The sequence below is a fragment of the Sapajus apella genome, unplaced genomic scaffold (genome assembly GCF_009761245.1).
Source record: "Sapajus apella isolate SASKATOON/1434 unplaced genomic scaffold, GSC_monkey_1.0 scaffold32, whole genome shotgun sequence".
Lineage (NCBI taxonomy): Eukaryota > Metazoa > Chordata > Mammalia > Primates > Cebidae > Sapajus > Sapajus apella.
Window position 1 is genome coordinate 24,075,588 of NW_022436972.1, and position 17,731 is coordinate 24,093,318.

The 17,731-nt window shown below is 37.4% G+C and overlaps 1 protein-coding gene across 4 annotated transcripts in view; it reads left to right on the forward strand.

Moving 5' to 3' along the window:
• Nucleotides 1-17,731, forward strand: part of VWA8 (von Willebrand factor A domain containing 8) — a 389,600-nt gene that overhangs the window by 151,178 nt on the left and 220,691 nt on the right. For all 4 annotated transcript variants that reach the window (XM_032294792.1, XM_032294790.1, XM_032294793.1 and 1 more), the window contains one exon: nucleotides 5,646-5,761. In XM_032294792.1, coding sequence (XP_032150683.1) covers nucleotides 5,646-5,761 — 116 coding nt within the window. The remainder of the gene's footprint in view (nucleotides 1-5,645; nucleotides 5,762-17,731) is intronic.

Genomic DNA, 17,731 nt, shown 5'->3' on the forward strand with positions numbered 1-17,731 from the left:
CCTATTTGAATGCCCTTTATTTCTTTTTCTTGCCTGATTGCTCTGGCTAGAACTTCTAATACTATATTAAATAGCAGTGGTGAGAGCGGGCATCCTTGCCTGGTGCCACATTTCAAGGGGAATGCTTCCAGTTTTTGCCCGTTCAGTATGATATTGGCTGTTGGTTTGTCATAAATAGCTTTTATTGTTTTGAGATACGTTCCATTGATACCTAGCTTATTGAGTGTTTTTAGCATAAAGGGCTGTTGAATTTTGTCAAAGGCCTTCTCTGCATCAATTGAGATAATCATGTGGTTTTTGTCTTTGGTTCTGTTTATGTGGTGAATTACGTTTATAGACTTGCGTATGTTGAACCAGCCTTGCATCCCCGGGATGAAGCCTACTTGATCATGGTGGATAAGCTTTTTGATGTGCTGTTGCAATCGGCTTGTCAGTATTTTATTGAAGATTTTTGCATCTATGTTCATCATGGATATTGGCCTGTAGTTTTCTTTTCTTGTTGAGTCTCTGCCGGGTTTTGGAATCAGGATGATGTTGGTGTCATAAAATGATTTGGGAAGAATTCCCTCTTTTTGTATTGTTTGGAATAGTTTCAGAAGAAATGGTACCAGCTCCTCTTTGTATGTCTGGTAGAATTCCGCTGTGAACCCATCTAGACCTGGGCTTTTTTTGGGTGGTAAGCTCTTAATTGCTGCCTCAACTTCAGACCTTGTTATGGGTCTGTTCAGGGTTTCGGCTTCTTCCTGGTTTAGGCTTGGCAGGAGGCAAGTGTTCAGGAATTTATCCATTTCTTCCAGCTTTATTAGTTTGTGTGCATAGAGTTGTTTGTAATAATCTCTGTTGATGGTTTGAATTTCTGTGGAATCTGTGGTGATATCCCCTTTATCGTTTTTTATTGCATCAATTTGGTTATTCTCTCTTTTCTTTTTTATTAATCTGGCTAGTGGTCTGTCTATTTTGTTGATCTTTTCAAAAAACCAGCTCCTGGATTTATTGATTTTTTGAAGGGTTTTTTGTGTCTCTATCTCCTTCAGTTCTGCTCTCATCTTAGGTATTTCTTGTCTTCTGCTAGACTTTGAGTTTTTTTGATCTTGCTCCTCTAGCTCTTCCAGTTTTGACGATAGGGTGTCAATTTTTGATCTCTCCTTGCTTCTCATGTGGGCACTTATTGCTATATATTTTCCTCTAGAGACTGCTTTAAATGTGTCCCAGAGATTCTGGTATGTTGTGTCTTCATTCTCTTTGGTTTCAAAGAACATCTTTATTTCTGCCTTCATTTCATTGTTTATCCAGTCAACATTCAAGAGCAAGTTGTTCAATTTCCATGAAGCTGTGCGATTCTGGGTTAGTTTTTGATTTCTGAGTTGTAACTTGATTGCACTGTGGTCCGAGAGACTGTTTGTTAGGATTTCCGTTCTTTTGCATTTGCTGAGGAGTGATTTACTCCCAATTATGTGGTCAATTTTAGAGTAGGTGTGATGTGGTGCTGAGAAGAATGTATATTCTGTGGCTTTGGGGTGGAGAGTTCTGTAAATGTCTATTAAGTTTGCTTGGTCCAGGTCTGAGTTCAAGTCCTGGATATACTTGTTAATTTTCTGTCTGGTTGATCTGTCTAATGTTGACAATGGGGTGTTAAAGTCTCCCACTATTATTGTGTGGGAGTCTATGTCTCTTTGTAAGTCATTAAGAACTTGCCTTATGTATCTGGGTGCTCCTGTATTGGGTGCATATATATTTAGGATCGTTAGCTCTTCTTGTTGCATTGATCCTTTTACCATTATGTAGTGTCCCTCTTTGTCTCTTATGATCTTTGTTGCTTTAAAGTCTAATTTATCAGAGATGAGAATTGCAACTCCTGCTTTTTTTTTTGCTCTCCGTTTGCTTGGTAAATCTTCCTCCATCCCTCTATTTTGAGCCTTTGTGTATCCTTGCATGTGAGATGGGTTTCCTGGATACAGCACACCGATGGGTTTTGTCTTTTTATCCAATTTGCCAGTCTGTGTCTTTCGATTGGGGCATTTAGTCCATTTACATTTAAGGTTAATATTGTTATGTGTGAATTTGATACTGCCATTTTGGTGCTAGCCAGCTGTTTTGCCCTTTAGTTGAGCTGGTACTTGTTGTTCCTTTATATGTGTAGAGCCTCTTTCAGGAGCTCTTGTAGAGCTGGCCTGGTGGTGACGAAATCTCTGAGTACTTGCATGTTCCCAAAGGATTTTATTTTTCCTTCACTTATGAAGCTTAGTTTGGCTGGATAGGAGATTCTGGGTTGAAAGTTCTTTTCTTTAAGGATGTTGAATATTGGCCCCCATTCTCTTCTGGCTTGTAGGGTTTCTGCTGAGAGATCTGCTGTGAGTCTGATGGGCTTCCCTTTATGGGTAACCCGACCTTTCTCTCTGGCTGCCCTTAGTATTTTCTCCTTCATTTCGACCCTGGTGAATCTGACGATTATGTGCCTTGGGGTTGCTCTTCTTGACGAATATCTTTGTGGTGTTCTCTGTATTTCCTGGACTTGAATGTTTGCCTGCCTTGCTAGGTTGGGGAAGTTTTCCTAGATAATATCCTGAAGAGTATTTTCCAGCTTGGATTCATTCTCTTCATCGCATTCGGGTACGCCTATCAAACGTAGATTAGGTCTTTTCACATAGTCCCACATTTCTTGGAGACTTTGTTCATTCCTTTTTACCCTTTTTTCTCCAGTCTTGCCTTCCCGTTTTATTTCATTGAGTTGATCTTCGACCTCTGATATCCTTTCTTCTGCTTGGTCTATTCGGCTGTTGATATTTGCGCATGCTTCACGAAGTTCTCGTGTTGCGTTTTTCAGCTCCATCAATTCACTTATATTCCTTTCTATTTTGTCCATTCTTGTTAGCATTTCATCAAATCTTTTTTCAAGGTTCTTAGTTTCTTGGCATTTGGTTAGAACATGTTCTTTAAGTTCACAGACGTTTCTTACTACCCACCTTCTGAAGTCTGATTCTGTCATTTCATCACACTCGTTCTCCCTCCAACCTTGTTCCCTTGCTGGTGAGGAGTTGTGATCCCTTTTAGGAGGAGAGGTGTTCTGGTTTCGGGTGTTTTCATCCTTTTTGCGCTGGTTTCTTCCCATCTTTAAGGATTTATCCACCTGTCGACTTTGTGGTTGTTGGCTTTCAGATTGGGTCTCAAATCTTTCAGATTGACATTCTGTTTGTTGATGATGAGGTTATTTCTGTTTCTTGGTTTTCCTTCTGACAGTCTGGCCCCTCTGCTGTAGGTCTGCTGAGGTTCACTCCAGGCCCTGCTTGCCTGGGGTTCACCTGCAGCAGCTGCTGAACAGCAGGGGTTGTTACCAGTTTTCTTCTTCTGCTATCTTTGTCCCAGAAGGATACCCGCCTAGTGTCAATCTGATCTCTCTTTTATGAGGTGTCTTTTTGGATATATAGGGGTCAGGGAGCTGCTTGAGGAGATGGTCTCTTCTTTATAGGAGCTCAAATGGTGAGCTGCGAGCTCTGTTGTTGTTCATTCAGAGCTGCTAGGCAGGTACTTTTAGGTCTGCTGCAGCAGTACTCATAAACTGCTTTTTGTTCCCAGGTGCTCTGTCCCAGGGATTTAGGGCTTTATTTATGGGTTTCCGTTATGCTGCCGCCTTCTTTTTTTTTTTTTTTTTTTCCTTCAGACCTGTCCAGTCCAGCAAGGAGGCAGCCTAGTCACTGTCGGCCTATAGCAGCTTTGCTGAGCTGCTGTGGGCTCCGCCCAGCTGCCGAGTGAACTTCCCTGCAGTCCTATTTATATGGGTGTAGTTAGAACTGCTTTGGCAATGGTGGACCACCTCTGTTGGGGCGGAGTCTCTGCTGCGGTGGGTTGCCTTGGCAACAGCGGGCTGCCTCAGCAATGGCGGGTTGCCTTGGCAACGGCGGGCTGCCTCGGTAATGGCGGACGCCCCTCCCCCACAGAGCTGGACTGTCCCAGGTTCAGCTGCACTTGCTGTGGAACTCTCAATCCAGAGTTTCTGGTTGCTGTTCTTTTGTGGGGGTGAGACCAGCCGAGCCTGATCGCCTGGCTCCCTGCCTCAGAGCCTTTTTTAAGTTGGTGTTCCAGTCGCCTGTTGAAGAGGCGCCGGGGTCTGTTTGTTTTCCCCTGTGGCCACTCGCTGCGCAGGCTTAAACAGCGGCACTGAGGTTTGTGGTGCTTTTTTTTGTTTTTTTTTGCCCTGAAATCTACTGTCCTGGTTCTCTGCTCAGTCCCCTTTTTGAACCGGCGAATGGGTGACTTCCCGTGGCTCTAATCGCCAGCCAAAAGGGCCCCCGGACCGGTGTATTTTGTATGAAGAACCGCGGCTCCGGGGCGCCGACAAAGCAGCCGCGCGGGGCAAAGCAGCGGCGCTGGCCGGCACAGCAGCGCTGGCCGAAACAGCCGCACTGGCGACCGTGGAGCTCCTCCGCCCGGGAATTTCCTAGTCTGTGGGCAATAAAAACGTGGCGTCCACTCACCCTCTGCGCTTTCACTGGGAGCTGCAATCCTGAGCTGTTCCTAAACGGCCATCTTGGATCGGCGACCCCTCTGTGACATTTCACACTGACCTGCCTTGCCCTCCCAAAGGTCTGGTTGCTTCAAAAGTGCTTTGTTCCTCTGGTTTTCAGTGAAAATCACTGTCTTCTAATGCTGCTGATCTAAGTTAGGAACTAGGCCAGTAATAATCTTATTTACTAAATATATGCTAATGTGTAAGTCCTATCACCTTTCTCTGCTGGGTTTGTTTTCATTTTGAAGAGGCTTTTTAAATAATAATTGCTGCCATTTGTTGAGCACCCATATGTATGTGAGATGTGCTCAGTGCTTTAGAATCATTTTCTAATTTAACCTTTATAACAACCTTAAAGGTGAGGGCATTACTACTGCCATTTTAAAGGTGAGGAAACTGAGGCTTAAAAAGGTTAAGTAATTTGCCAAGATCACGCAGCTAGTAAATGGGATACTGAGTTGTCTGATTCCAAAGCCTATAAACTTTACCATTATATTATGCTGCCTGCCAAAAGAATTTCAAATCGACAAATATTTTTTGAGTACTTACCGTGTCCTGAGTTCTATACTAGCAACTCTATTCATGGAATTTTGGGAAATGCAAGATAACAAAGTGAAATTATTCTGACAGCATAGGAGGATTCAAAACAGCAAACTGTAACACAAGTGACAAATTGGTTTACACCTCTATGGTCAACAGCCTAAATTGTTTACAGCTCTTTTTGGCTATTTTAGAAATCACAAATTTGCTTAAAGCTTTAAGCCTTTTCATGATATTTTAACAGCCTGGCTTTGTGTAAGCAGAAAAAAGTGAACAGTCAATTGTACAGCCTAAGTCAGGTGTGACCTGTGTTATGTAACATTCTCCCTATTGCCCCTCCCACTTCCAACTTAGCACAATTGAAATACATTAATTAAATTTAATTGATAAATACTTTAAATAGATTTTAAAAAACTATCTCCAACGATGTTTTAAGTGTAAATTGGTTTCTGTTTATTTTTATTTATAATTAATTAACAGCACATACTTATTTTAAGTTTGGCCTTACCCCTTCAGGAATAATGAATTCTGCTGTGATATCCATCTAAAGGGATGTTAGCAAGTTGAAACAAGACTCTTAACACAATGTGTCTTTTGATAGGCACAATCATTGGCAGCATCACTTTCTACCAGACAACTGTTACGGATTTCTCGTCGGCTGTCACAGTATCCTAATGAAAATCTTCACGGTGCTGTTACTAAAGCCTGCCTTTCCAGGTAAACATATTCTTCTTTCTCACTGCATGTAAGATTCTGGATCTTCACTAAAACTATAACAAGTTTAACTGATGGTATATATTCCCAGTTTTTAAAAATATATTGGTCTGAATACAGAGCTATTTCAGCCTTGTCCCACTGATTAGATCTTATTTAGTACAACATATTATCTTTTAAAATTAATTTTTATCCTTAATTTGTATGGGTACATAGTCAGTGTATCTATTTATGGGGTACATGAGATACTTTGATACAGGCAATATGTAGTAACCACAACAGGGTGAATGGCATATCCATCACTCCAAGCATTTATCATTTCTTTGTATTATGAACATTACAATTATACTTTTAGTTAATTAAAAATGAACAATAAATTATTGTTGACTATAGTCATCTTGTTGTGCTATCAAATACTACATCTTCATTCTACCTAACTATGTTTTTGTACCCATTAACCATTCCCTTCCCCACTTCCCACTACCCTTCCCAGCTTCTGGTAACCATCCTTCTACTCTCTCTCCATTAATTTTATTGTTTTAATCTTTTAGCTTTTAGACATGAATGAAAATGTGTGAAGTTTGTCTTTCTATGCATGGCTTATTTCACTTTAAAATAATGAGCTCTAGTTTCATCCATGTTGTTAAAAATGACAGAACTTCATTCATCTTTTTTATGGCTGAACAGTACTTTATTGTATGTGTGTGCGTATACCACATTATCCATTTGTTGATGAACACTTAGGTTGCCTCCAAATCTTAGCTATTGTGAATAGAGCTACAAAAAAATGGGAGCACAAACCTCTCTTTGATATATGAATTTTTTTCCTTTGGGGTATATACCTAGCGGTAGGATTGGTGGATTATATGGTTGTTCTAGTTATTGGTTTTTGTTTTTTTTTTTTTTTGAACTCCATACAGTTCTATATAGTGGTTATACTAATTTATGTTTCCACCCACAGTGTACAAGAGTTCCCTTTGCTCCACATACTCACTGGCATTTGCCTATCTTTTAGATAGGAGCTATTTTAACTGGGGTGAGGTGATAGCTCATTGTAGTTTTGATTTGCATTTCTCAAATCATCAGTGATGTTGAGTACCTTTTCATGTACCTATATGCCATTTGCATCTCTTTTTTTGAGAAATTTCTATTCAGATCTTTCTTGCATTTTATAATCAGATTATTTCTTGCATTTTATAATCAGAGTTGTTTGAACTCATATATTTTATTTATCTATCCCTTGTTAGGTAGATGGTTTGCAAATACTTTTTCCCATTCTGTGGGTTGTTTCTTCACTTTGTTGACCATTTCCTTTGCTGCACAAGAAGCTTTATACCTCAATGTGATCCTATTTGTCCTATTTTTGCTTTGGTTGCCTAGCTTGTGGAGAATTACTTAAGAAGTTTTTGCCCTCACCAATGTCTTGGAGAGTTTTTCCAATGCTTTCTTTTAGTTGTTTCGTAGTTTGAGATATTAGATTTAATTCTTCATCCATTTTTTTTTTAATTTTTACAAGAGATTGGGGTCTGCTTTCATTCTTCTACATATGGATATCCAGTTTTCCTAGCTCCATTTATTGAAGAGATTGTCCTTTCCCCAGTGTATGGTTTTGACACCTTTGCCAAAAATGAGTTCACCATAGATGTATGGATTTGTTTCTGGGTTCTCCATTCTGTTCCATTGGTCTATGTGTCTGTTATACTAGTACCATGCTGTTTCAGTTACATACCTCTGTAGTATAATTCAAAGTCAGGTAATGTGATTACTTCAATTTTTTTCTTTTTGCTCAGGATGTCTTTGGCTATTCTGGGTCTTTGTGGTTTCATATAAATTTTAGAAATTCTATTTCTGTAAAGAATGTCATTGGTATTTTGACAGGGATTGCATTTAATTTGTAGATTGTTTGCAGTAGTATGGACATTTTAACAGCATTGATTGCTCCAATCCATGAACATAGAATGCCTTTCCATTTTTTGGTGTCCCCTTCAATTTCCGGCATCAATGTTTTATAGTTTTCATTGCAGAGATCTTTCCCTTCTTTGGTTAAGTTTATTCTTATGTATATTATTTTATTTGCTGCTGTTGTAAATTGGATTACTTTTTTATTTCTTTTTCAGATTGTTCACTGTTGACATATAGAAATGCTACTGATTTTTGTATGTTGATTTTGTGTCCTGTAATTTTGCTGAATTTGTTGATCAGTTCTAATAGGTTTCTGTTGGATTCTTTAGGATTTTTTTCAAGTGTGAGCCCGTATCATCTGCAAACAAGGATAATTTAATATCTTCCTTTCCAATTTGAATACCATTCATTTCTCTCTCTTATTCAATTGCTCTAGGTAAGCTTTCCAGTACTGTGTTGAATAACAGATGTGAAAGTGTATATCCTTGCCTTGTTCCAGATCTTGGAGGAAAGGCTTTTAGTTTTTCCCTTTCAGGGTTGTTATGGGTTGGATCTGCGTCCCTGCGCAAATCTCATGTCTCATTCTAATCCCCACTGTTGGAGAAGCTTTGTAACTCAATGTGATCCCATTTGGGAGTTGACTGGATCATGGGGATGGATTTCCCCCTTGGTGATGGTCTCATGATAGTAAGTGAGTTCTCATGAATTCTGGTTGTTTAAAAGTTGGTGGTATGTCTCTCTTTTTCTCCTGCTCTGACAATGTGAAGTGTTCGTTCCTTCTTTGTCTTTTGCAATGATTTTAAGTTTTCTGAAGCCTCCCTATAAGCCAAGAAAATGCCAGCGTCATGCTTCCTATACAGCATGCAGAACCATGAACCAATTAAAATTCTTTTCTTTATTAAGTACTGAGTCTCAGATATTTCTTTATAGTAGTACAAGAATGGACTAACACAACAAGTATGATACTAGCTATAGGTCTATTATATATGGCTTTTATTGTGCTGAGGTATACTCAGTGTTTTAAAAAATTTTTTTATTTATTTTTATTTTGTTAGTTATTTTAAATATGGAGTCTCACTTTGTTGCTAGGCTGTATCGTTTTTGTCTTGAAATCTATTTTGTCTGATGTAAAAATAGTGACTCCTGTTTTTTGTTTGTTTGTTTGCTTCATTTGGAATCGAATATTTTTTTATGTCTCTTTATTTTCAGTCTATGTATCATCATAGATGAAGTATGCTTCTTGTAGACAACATATCATAGTGCAGTGGCTCTTCACATGCACAATCTCCCTGCTGATCAATACAGGAGTTTTGACTGGCCCTGTTTCTGACCTGGGCCAATTCACCCGTCCTTAGGCAACCTGGTGGTTCCCCACTTCTGGGAGATAACCATATTGATGCTGAACTTAGTGCAGATACCTACTCAATATAGTGCACTACAACCCAGAATGCCTGAGCTCTAGCCATTCTCTTGCCTCAGTTTCCTGTGTAGCTGGGGCTATAGGCATGCCCCACTGTGTCCAGCTATCCTCATCATTTTAAGGGTTTTCATTATGAAGGGATATTGAATTTTATAAACTTCTTTTTCAGCATCAATTGAAATGATCATATGGCTTTTGTTTTTCATTCTGTTGATATGATGTATCACATTGACTGATGTACATGCGTTTAACCATCCTTGCATCCCCAGCACAAGTCCCGCTTGGTCATGATGAATGATCTTTATAATGTGTTGTTGAGTTTTGCTTGCTACTATTTTGTTAAGGTTTTTTGCATCAACATTTGTCAAGGATATTGACCTCTGGTTTTCTTTTTTTGATGTGTCTTTCTCTGGTTTTGGTATCAGAGTAATAGTTGCCTTGTAGAACAAGTTTGGAAGTATTCCCTCCTCCTCTATTTTTCAGAATGTTTTGAGTAGCATTGGTGTAAGTTCTGTAAATGTTTGGTCAGATTCAGCAGGCAAGCAATCAGGGCACGGGTTTTTCTTTGCTGAAGACTTTTTATTATAGTGTCAATCTCGTTATTTGTTATTGGTTTGTTCACATTTTGTATTTCTTTATAGTTCAATCTTGGTAGATTGCGTGTGTTTAAGAATGTCTCCATTTCTTCTCGGTGTTACAGTTTATTGGCATATAGTTGCTTATGGTAGCATCTGATGTTCCTTTGTGTTTCTGTGGTAACAGTTGTAATGTCTCCTTTTTCATCTCTGATTTTATTTATTTGAGTCTGTTTTTTCTTAGTTGGGGGTAAAGGTTTGTCAATTTTATCTTTTCAAAAAACTTTTCATTTCATTGATCTTTTGCATGTTTTAATTTAAATTTTATTTGTTTCTGCTGTGATGTTTATGATCTCTTGTACTAATTTTGGGTTTGGTTTGCTCCTACATTTCTAGTTCTCCAAGATACATTGTTAGGTTGTTTATTTGACATTTTTCTGCTTTTTCGATGTAGGCTCTTATTGCTCTAGACTTCTTTTATACTGCTTTTGCTATATCCTTTAGGTTTTGGCATGTTTCCATTTTCATTTGTTTCAATACATTTTTCAGTTTTCTTCTTAATTTCCTCATTGATTCACTGGTTATTCAGGAGCCTATTATTTAATTTTCGTGTATTTGTGTAGTGTCCAAAATTCCTCTAGTTATTGATTTCTGGTTTTATTCCATTGTGGTCAGAGAAGATACTAGACATCATTTTTTATTTTGGTTTGAATTTTTTAAGACTTGTTTTGTGGCATAACGTACGGTCTCTCCTTGAGAATGATTCATGTCCTGAGGAGAAGAATGTGTATTCTGCAACCATTGGATAACATGTTATGTAAATATCTGTGAGGTCCATTTGCTCTATAGTGCAGATTAAGTCCAACATTTTTTTGTTGATTTTCTCTCTGGGTGATCTGTCCAATATTGAAGTCTCCAACTAATATTGTATTAGGCTCTATCTCTCTCTTTTGCTCTAAAAATATTTGCTTTATATATTTGGATGCTCTAGTGTTGGGTTCATATATATTTAAAATTGTTATATGCTCTTGCTGAATTGACCCCCTTATCATTATATAGTAATCTTCATCTTTTCTCATAGTTTTTGTCCTGAAATCTATTTTGTCTGATATAAGTTTAGTGACTCCTGGTTTTTCTTTTGTTTGTTTCATTTGGCATGGAATATTTTTTCTGTCCCTTTATTTTCAGTCTGTGTATTTTCATATGTGAAGTATGTTTCTTATAGACAACAGATCACTGAGTCTCATATTTATTAATACATTTTACTACTCTGTCTTTTGATGGGAAAGTTTAGTCCATTTACATTGAGTGTTATTGACGAGTAAGGAACTATTCTTGCCATTTTGTTATTTGTTTTCAGGTTGTGTTATGGTCTTTGCTTCCTTCTTGCCTTACTTCCTGTCTTCCTTTAGTGAAGGTGATTTTCTTAGTGGTGTATTTTAATTTCTTGCTTTTCATTTGCCTTGTATCCATTGTAGGTTTTTTGGTTTGAAGTTATCATAAGGCTTGCATATAATGCCTTATAACCCATTATTTTAAACTGATGACAACTTAATACTGATTGCATAAACAAAGAGAAAACTAATAAAAACTCTACACTCTTTGTCCACACTCTTTTAACTTTTTGTTGTTACTGTTTATATCTTATCCATCTATGTCTTGAAAAGTTGTTATTATTTTTGTTCAGTCATCTTTTAATCTTTATTCTCAAGTTATAGGTAGTTTATATACTACAAATAAAATGTTACAATATTCTGTCTTTTTCTGTGTACTTACTATTACCAGTGAATTTTGAGGCGTCAGATATAGATATTTCTTTTTTTTTTTTTCTGAGATGGAGTTTTGCTTTTGTCACCCAGGCTGGAGTACAATGGCACAATCTTGGCTCACTGCAACCTTTGCCTCCCAGGTGCAAGCAATTCTCCTGCCTCAGCCTCCCAAGAAGCTGGGATTACAGGGTATGTGCCACCACACTGGCTAATTTTTTGTATTTTTACTAGAGACGGGGTTTCACCATGTTGGTCTCAGTTGGTCTCAGTCTGGTGTCGAATTCCTGACCTCCAATGATCCGCCTACTTCAGCCTCTCAAAGTGCTGGGATTACAAATGTGAGCCACCGTGCCCAGCTGGCTTCAGATATTTACTATTGCTTATTAATGTCCTTTTTCCTTTTTTCCCTGTAGGACAAGTGTGATGTTTATTAAATCCCTCAGCTTTTGTTTGTCTGGAAAAGTTTATATTTCTCCTTAATGTTTGAAGGATATTTTTGGTGGTTATTCTATTTTAGGATAAAAGCTTTTTCCTTCAGCACGTTCAGTGTATCACGCTAACTCTCTACTGGTTTGTAAAGTTTCCACTCAGAAGTCAGCTGCCAGACCTAATGAAGCTCCATTGTATGCTGTTTGTTTCTTTTCTCTTGCTGCTTTTAGGTACCTCAAATGTCTTGAGGCTGTGGTTTTTTTTGTTTTTTGGTTTTTTTTTTTTTAGTTAAATTTGCCTGGTGTTCTATAACCTGTTGGGCTGGAATGTTGATATCTTTCTCTAGGTTTGGGAAGTTCTCTGTTATTATCCCTTTGAATAAATTTTCTACTCTGATCTCTCTCTACCTTCTCTTTAAGGCCAGTAACTGTTAGATTTGTTCTTTTTAGGCTATTTTCTAGATCTTGTAGGCATGTTTTATTCTTTTTCATTTTTTTATTCCTTTGTCTCTGACTGTGTGTTTTGAAATAGCCTGTCTTCAAGCTTACTAATTTTCTCTTTTTGCTTGATCAGTTTTCCTGTTGACAGACTCTGATGTGTTCTTCAGTATTTCAATTGAATTTTTCAGCTCTAGAATTTTGACTTGATTTTTAAAAATTATTTCAATTTCTTTGTTACATTTATCTGATAGAACTCTGAATTCCTTCTCTGTGTTATCTTGAATTTCATTGAGCTTCCTCAAGACAGCTATTTTGAATTTTCTTTCCTTAAAATCACTGATAAGTGTTGGCTGTGTCCCCACCCAAATCTCATCTTGAATTGTAGCTCCCATAATTCCCACATATTGTGGGAGGGATCCAGTGGGAGATAATTAATCATGGGTTTGGGTCTTTCCCATGCAATTCTCATAACAGTGAGTAAGTCTCACAAGAACTCATGGTTTTATAAAGGAGTGTTTCCCTGCACAAGTTCTCTTCTCTTGTCTGCCAAGATGTGAGATGTGCTTTTACTTTCTACCATGATTGTGAGCCCTCCCCAGCCACATGGAACTGTGATTCCATTAAACCTCTTTCTTTTGTAAATTGCCCAGTCTCAGGTATCAGTGTGAAAACAGACTAATATAGTCACATATATCTGTCTCTCTGGGATTGGTCACTGGTAGCTTATTTGATTGTTTGGTAAGGTCATGTTTTTCTGAATGGTCTTGATGTTTGTGGATGTTCATTGGTGTCTGGGCATTGAAGAGTTAAATATTTAGTGTAGTTTTCCTTGCCTGGGTTTGTTTGTACCTGTCCTTCTTGGGAAAGCTTTCCAAGTATTCAAAGAGAATTGAGTGTGTGATTTAATTCTGGTCACTGCAGCCATACATGCATTAGGGGCACTCCATGCCCTGTAATGCTGGAATTCTTGCAGACTCATAGAGATATCACATTGGTAGTCTTGGGTAAGATCCAGGAGAATTCCTTGGACTGCTAGACAGAGACTGTTGCTCTCTTCACTTACTTTCCTTCAAACAAGTAAAGCCTCTCTCTCCATGCTCAGCTGTCTAGAGTTGGGAGAGGAGTGACTACCACCAGACTCTGCTGAGTCAGACTTGAAGCCAGCACTGTACTGGGTCTTGCCCAAGGTTTGTGGTAACTATTGCCTGGCTACTACTAATGTTTATTCAACACCCAAATGTTCTTTAGTCAGGTTGTGATTCATCTTGCTAGGCCTGGGAATCTCCCTTCAGGGCAGTGGGTTCCCTTCTGGCCCAGGGTGGGTGTCAGAATGTCATCCAGGAGCCAAGGCCTGGAATCGGGGGTTTCAGCAGTCTGCTTGGTGCTTTATTTTACTTTGGCTGAGCTAATACCCAAATTGTAAGACAAAATTTTCTTTACTCTCCCCTCTCCTTTCCTCCAGTGGAAGGAATCTCTGCCAAAGGTGCAAGCTGTGCTGCCTGGAGTTGAGGGAGAGACAGTGCAATCACTGCCTTGGCTGTCTGCACTCGTGTCTGACTGAGTCACATGCACCCCAACTCTACTGACTCTGAGCATAGCACCAGGACTTGCCCAGGAATTGTATTCCTGTGACCTAGACAGCCTTTCAAGTTTATTTAGAACACCAGAGCACTTTAGCCTGTGGTGATAGGCCTAGTTAGAATTCAGGTTCTGACCACGGAATGAGAGGTGATTATTCCACTCTAGCTAGTGCTGTTTTAAATGCTCCCTCCATGGGCACTGCTGAATGCTGCACTATTGCTCCACTGTGACAGGGTAGCACTGAATTCCATGCAAAATACCACAATCAATGTGTTCTTTCTCCCCTAAGTACACTGATTTTTTTTTCCCTGAGCCATGTAGCACCACTAGGGGATGGGAAGAGATGGTGTAGGCAATTCAAGACTATCTTTCCTACCTTCTTCAGTGCCCTCTTCCTTCATATGATGTTAAAACCAGGTACTGTGATTATTAACCTGGTTTTTGGTTCTTATGAAAGTGCTTTCTTATGCAGATAATTGTTAATTTGGTGTTCCTGTGGAGGGGAGGACAATTGCTGGAGCGTTCTATTCAGCTTTCTTAGTCTACCTTCATTCCATCAATATCTTATTTAGCATTCAATAATTTTCAGAGGTATTTTATATGTGAGAAAATTGTTTAAGTCATTCAAGTCACATAATTATAAATAGTGAGTTTGGGATTTGAATGCTGGTTCATGTGTCTTCTGAGCTAGGGCCCTTTAGCATTATTACACTTATTGCCTCTGAAATTTGTGTTGGAACTTTTCATTTTTGACAGTACTGCTCAGTATCTAAATTTAACAAAACTAACATTTTTTCAGTCTGTACTAATTGTTTTCATACCAGTTGGTTAGTGATTATAAAAGATTGGCTTATAGAATTTTCTTACAGAATTAGATTTACATGAAGCTATTTAAAAGGATAAAAAGAAAAGATTAAGAACAACTTCCAGTAGGCCCAAAGATTTAGTCTGTTTTCATATGATCTAGTAACTATTTTTATTGTGGCTATGTTTGTTGTCCATTCATTACTTGATAAGAGAAATTAAAGGAGAACCTATTTTCAGTTTTGCAGAATCTTTATTGCCTTCTGTAACCCCTCAGTTTAGCAGGCTGTTTTTCTTGTAGTTGAATTAAGCTTCTTGTGTTGCAACTTGAATTTGTTCTCCTTGTGTGTATCCAGCTAAAATTAAATTCCTTTTCAGTGTCTTCAGAGTAATTATTTGAAGAATGAAAAATTATAGAAAATAACAATATTGATTCTTTTACTAAATATAAAAATTTTAGACTTTCAAAGCATTCTACAGACTATTAGCTATGCCCTGGTAGTTGAATCAACTTTTAAATCCTTTATTAAAAAAAAAAAAAGCAAATAAAAATAAATCAAAAAAATAAATCAAGTAATGAGTTGATCTAAGAAATTAAAAATATCAAAGTTTTGAGAAATAAAAAGCATATGAGAATATTGAAAGCAAGCAATGTTTAATTTATTACCAATTCAGTCATAATTTATTACTAATTCAGTCTAAAATGAAAACAAGAACATTTTTAATAAAGGTCAGAAAAATTAAGAAATGCATTCCTGGCGGATATTTTATTATCTTCTTAAGATAGATTTTCAAGACAATATTGAAAAGAAATAATTTTGGTGTGGTTTTATATTTCCTCTGCTATTTGGAATGGGAAATTTAATGAATCTCTTTTAAAACACAAATGTTTTTAAAATGTCTGAAAATAAAAGTCATAGAAAAACTAGTGATATACATGAACAAACTAGAATGAACTAGATGTCCTCCCCATACACTAGCCAACCTGGAAATTCTGAATAAATATAATATGTAATTGTTAATTCTTATCCAAACTCAAAAGGAAGAGAATATCAGAGATATCAGAAATTAAATAGGACTAGGGTTACAGTTCTGCTCCAAGAGAGACAAAAACACGTTCATACAAAAACTTCTACATGAATATTCATAGCAATATTATTCATAATAGTGAAAAATAAAAACAACTCAAATGACTTTCATCTGCTCAATAGATAAATAAAATGTGTTTTATCCATACAATAAAATCTTATTTAGAAACAAAAAGAAATGAAGTACTGATACATATTACAACATGGATGAACCATGAAAATACATTAAGTGAAAGAAGCCAAATACTTAGGATCATATATTGTTTGGCTCTGTTTATGTGAAATGCACAGAATAGGGCAAACTCAAAGAGATAGAAGGTAGATTGATAGTAGCCTGAGGCCAGGTAGACTGGGGGGGGGGGGGTAGGAAATGGAGAGTGACTGCTAGTGGGTACAGGGGATCTTTTTTAGGTAAGAAAAATTTTCTAAAATTGCTTGTGGCAATGGTTGCACAACTCTGTGAATATACTAGAAACCATTGGATTGTATATTTGAAATAGGTGAATTGTGTGATGTGCATTATATCGCAATAGAGTTAATACTTAAAAGGAAGAGGAAATGAAGTAAAAAAGCAATACCAGAATAAGGAGGATTATAATGATATCATGGCTGCCAAAGAGGCTTTCAAATAAGAATGGGGCTAAGTGGTCTAATGCTGGACTTTAATATCTGTTTGGAGACAACAAATGTGGCTGCAGGCATATATGAAGTGAAGAGGTTATAATGAAGATTCTTCCATGAAGGATAGAGTCTGGAAGTGCTCCTTGTTTCCATAGACTAAAAAATGTTTGCCCACATGCCCTGAATAATGATGAGAAAGCTTACCATCTCCCTGGAACTTGGGATGGGAAAGAAACTGTCATCATGAGAAATCAAATGCCCCACATTGCCCAGGTGCAGGTATGAGGATCCATGTTGATGCCATCTGTAAATGCAGTACCAAAAAGTACTAAGTTAACATGAAAAACTTATCCTGGATCATTTAATTACTTGGTGCCTTAGTAGAAAACACCAATCTTGAAAACTAATCTCTAACAAACACTTTTACGAGATCCAGGACACTAAATATCCTATCTGAATATGATAGGATATGATAAGTAATAAACGACATTTAGGAAAAAAAGCCGTAAGAGAGATTTGGCAGATACAACATTTAGAAGAAATAGAACTTCAAGAACTCAAAATAATAGAACAATTTGAAACTATCAAATAAATATGTTTAAGATATTAAAACAGGAGGAATTAAAAACTGAATGACTAGGATAGAGGAGAAAAAGAACTGGTAGATCTGAAAGAAAAATCAAAGAGACAAAACTTTTTGAAATGCAGAATATAGTCATTGAAAGAAAACAAGCAAATGGACAAACCATCAAACAAAATCCACTGGGCACTTAATTAGTAAATTAGACTATTGAAGAGAGAATAAAGTGGAGGGAAAATAGCTTGGGATGCAGCACAGCAAAGTAAAGAGATAGAAAACCTGAAAGAGTTGTTAATAAACATGTAGGATAAGATAAGAAAGTCCAACATATGTCTAATAGGAATTTAAGAAGAGAGAGAAAAGAGACTGAGGGAGAATAATTGTTCAAAGAAGCAATGGTTTGGAGTGTTCCAGAACAGAAAGCAAAAAGACATGAGTCCACAGATTGAAGAAGTGTATCAGTTCCCAAGTAGGACAAATAAAAACAAATTGATACCTACATACATTAAGATGATACTGTACAGCATTAAAGACAAAGAGAAAAACTTATAAATTATGAATGGAAAAAGATATAAGAGAAAAAATGTCAAGCCGACAACTTTAGATCAGCAACAGTAGATTCCAGGATTAGATAGTATCCTGAAAGTGTTGAGAGAAAATAAGTATCAATGCCAAAAGTCTTTGCCTCTCGGAATACATTTTCAGCTAAAGACTGTAAAGTTCTTTCAGTAGTACTGAAAGAACTACTAAAGGATATATTTCAG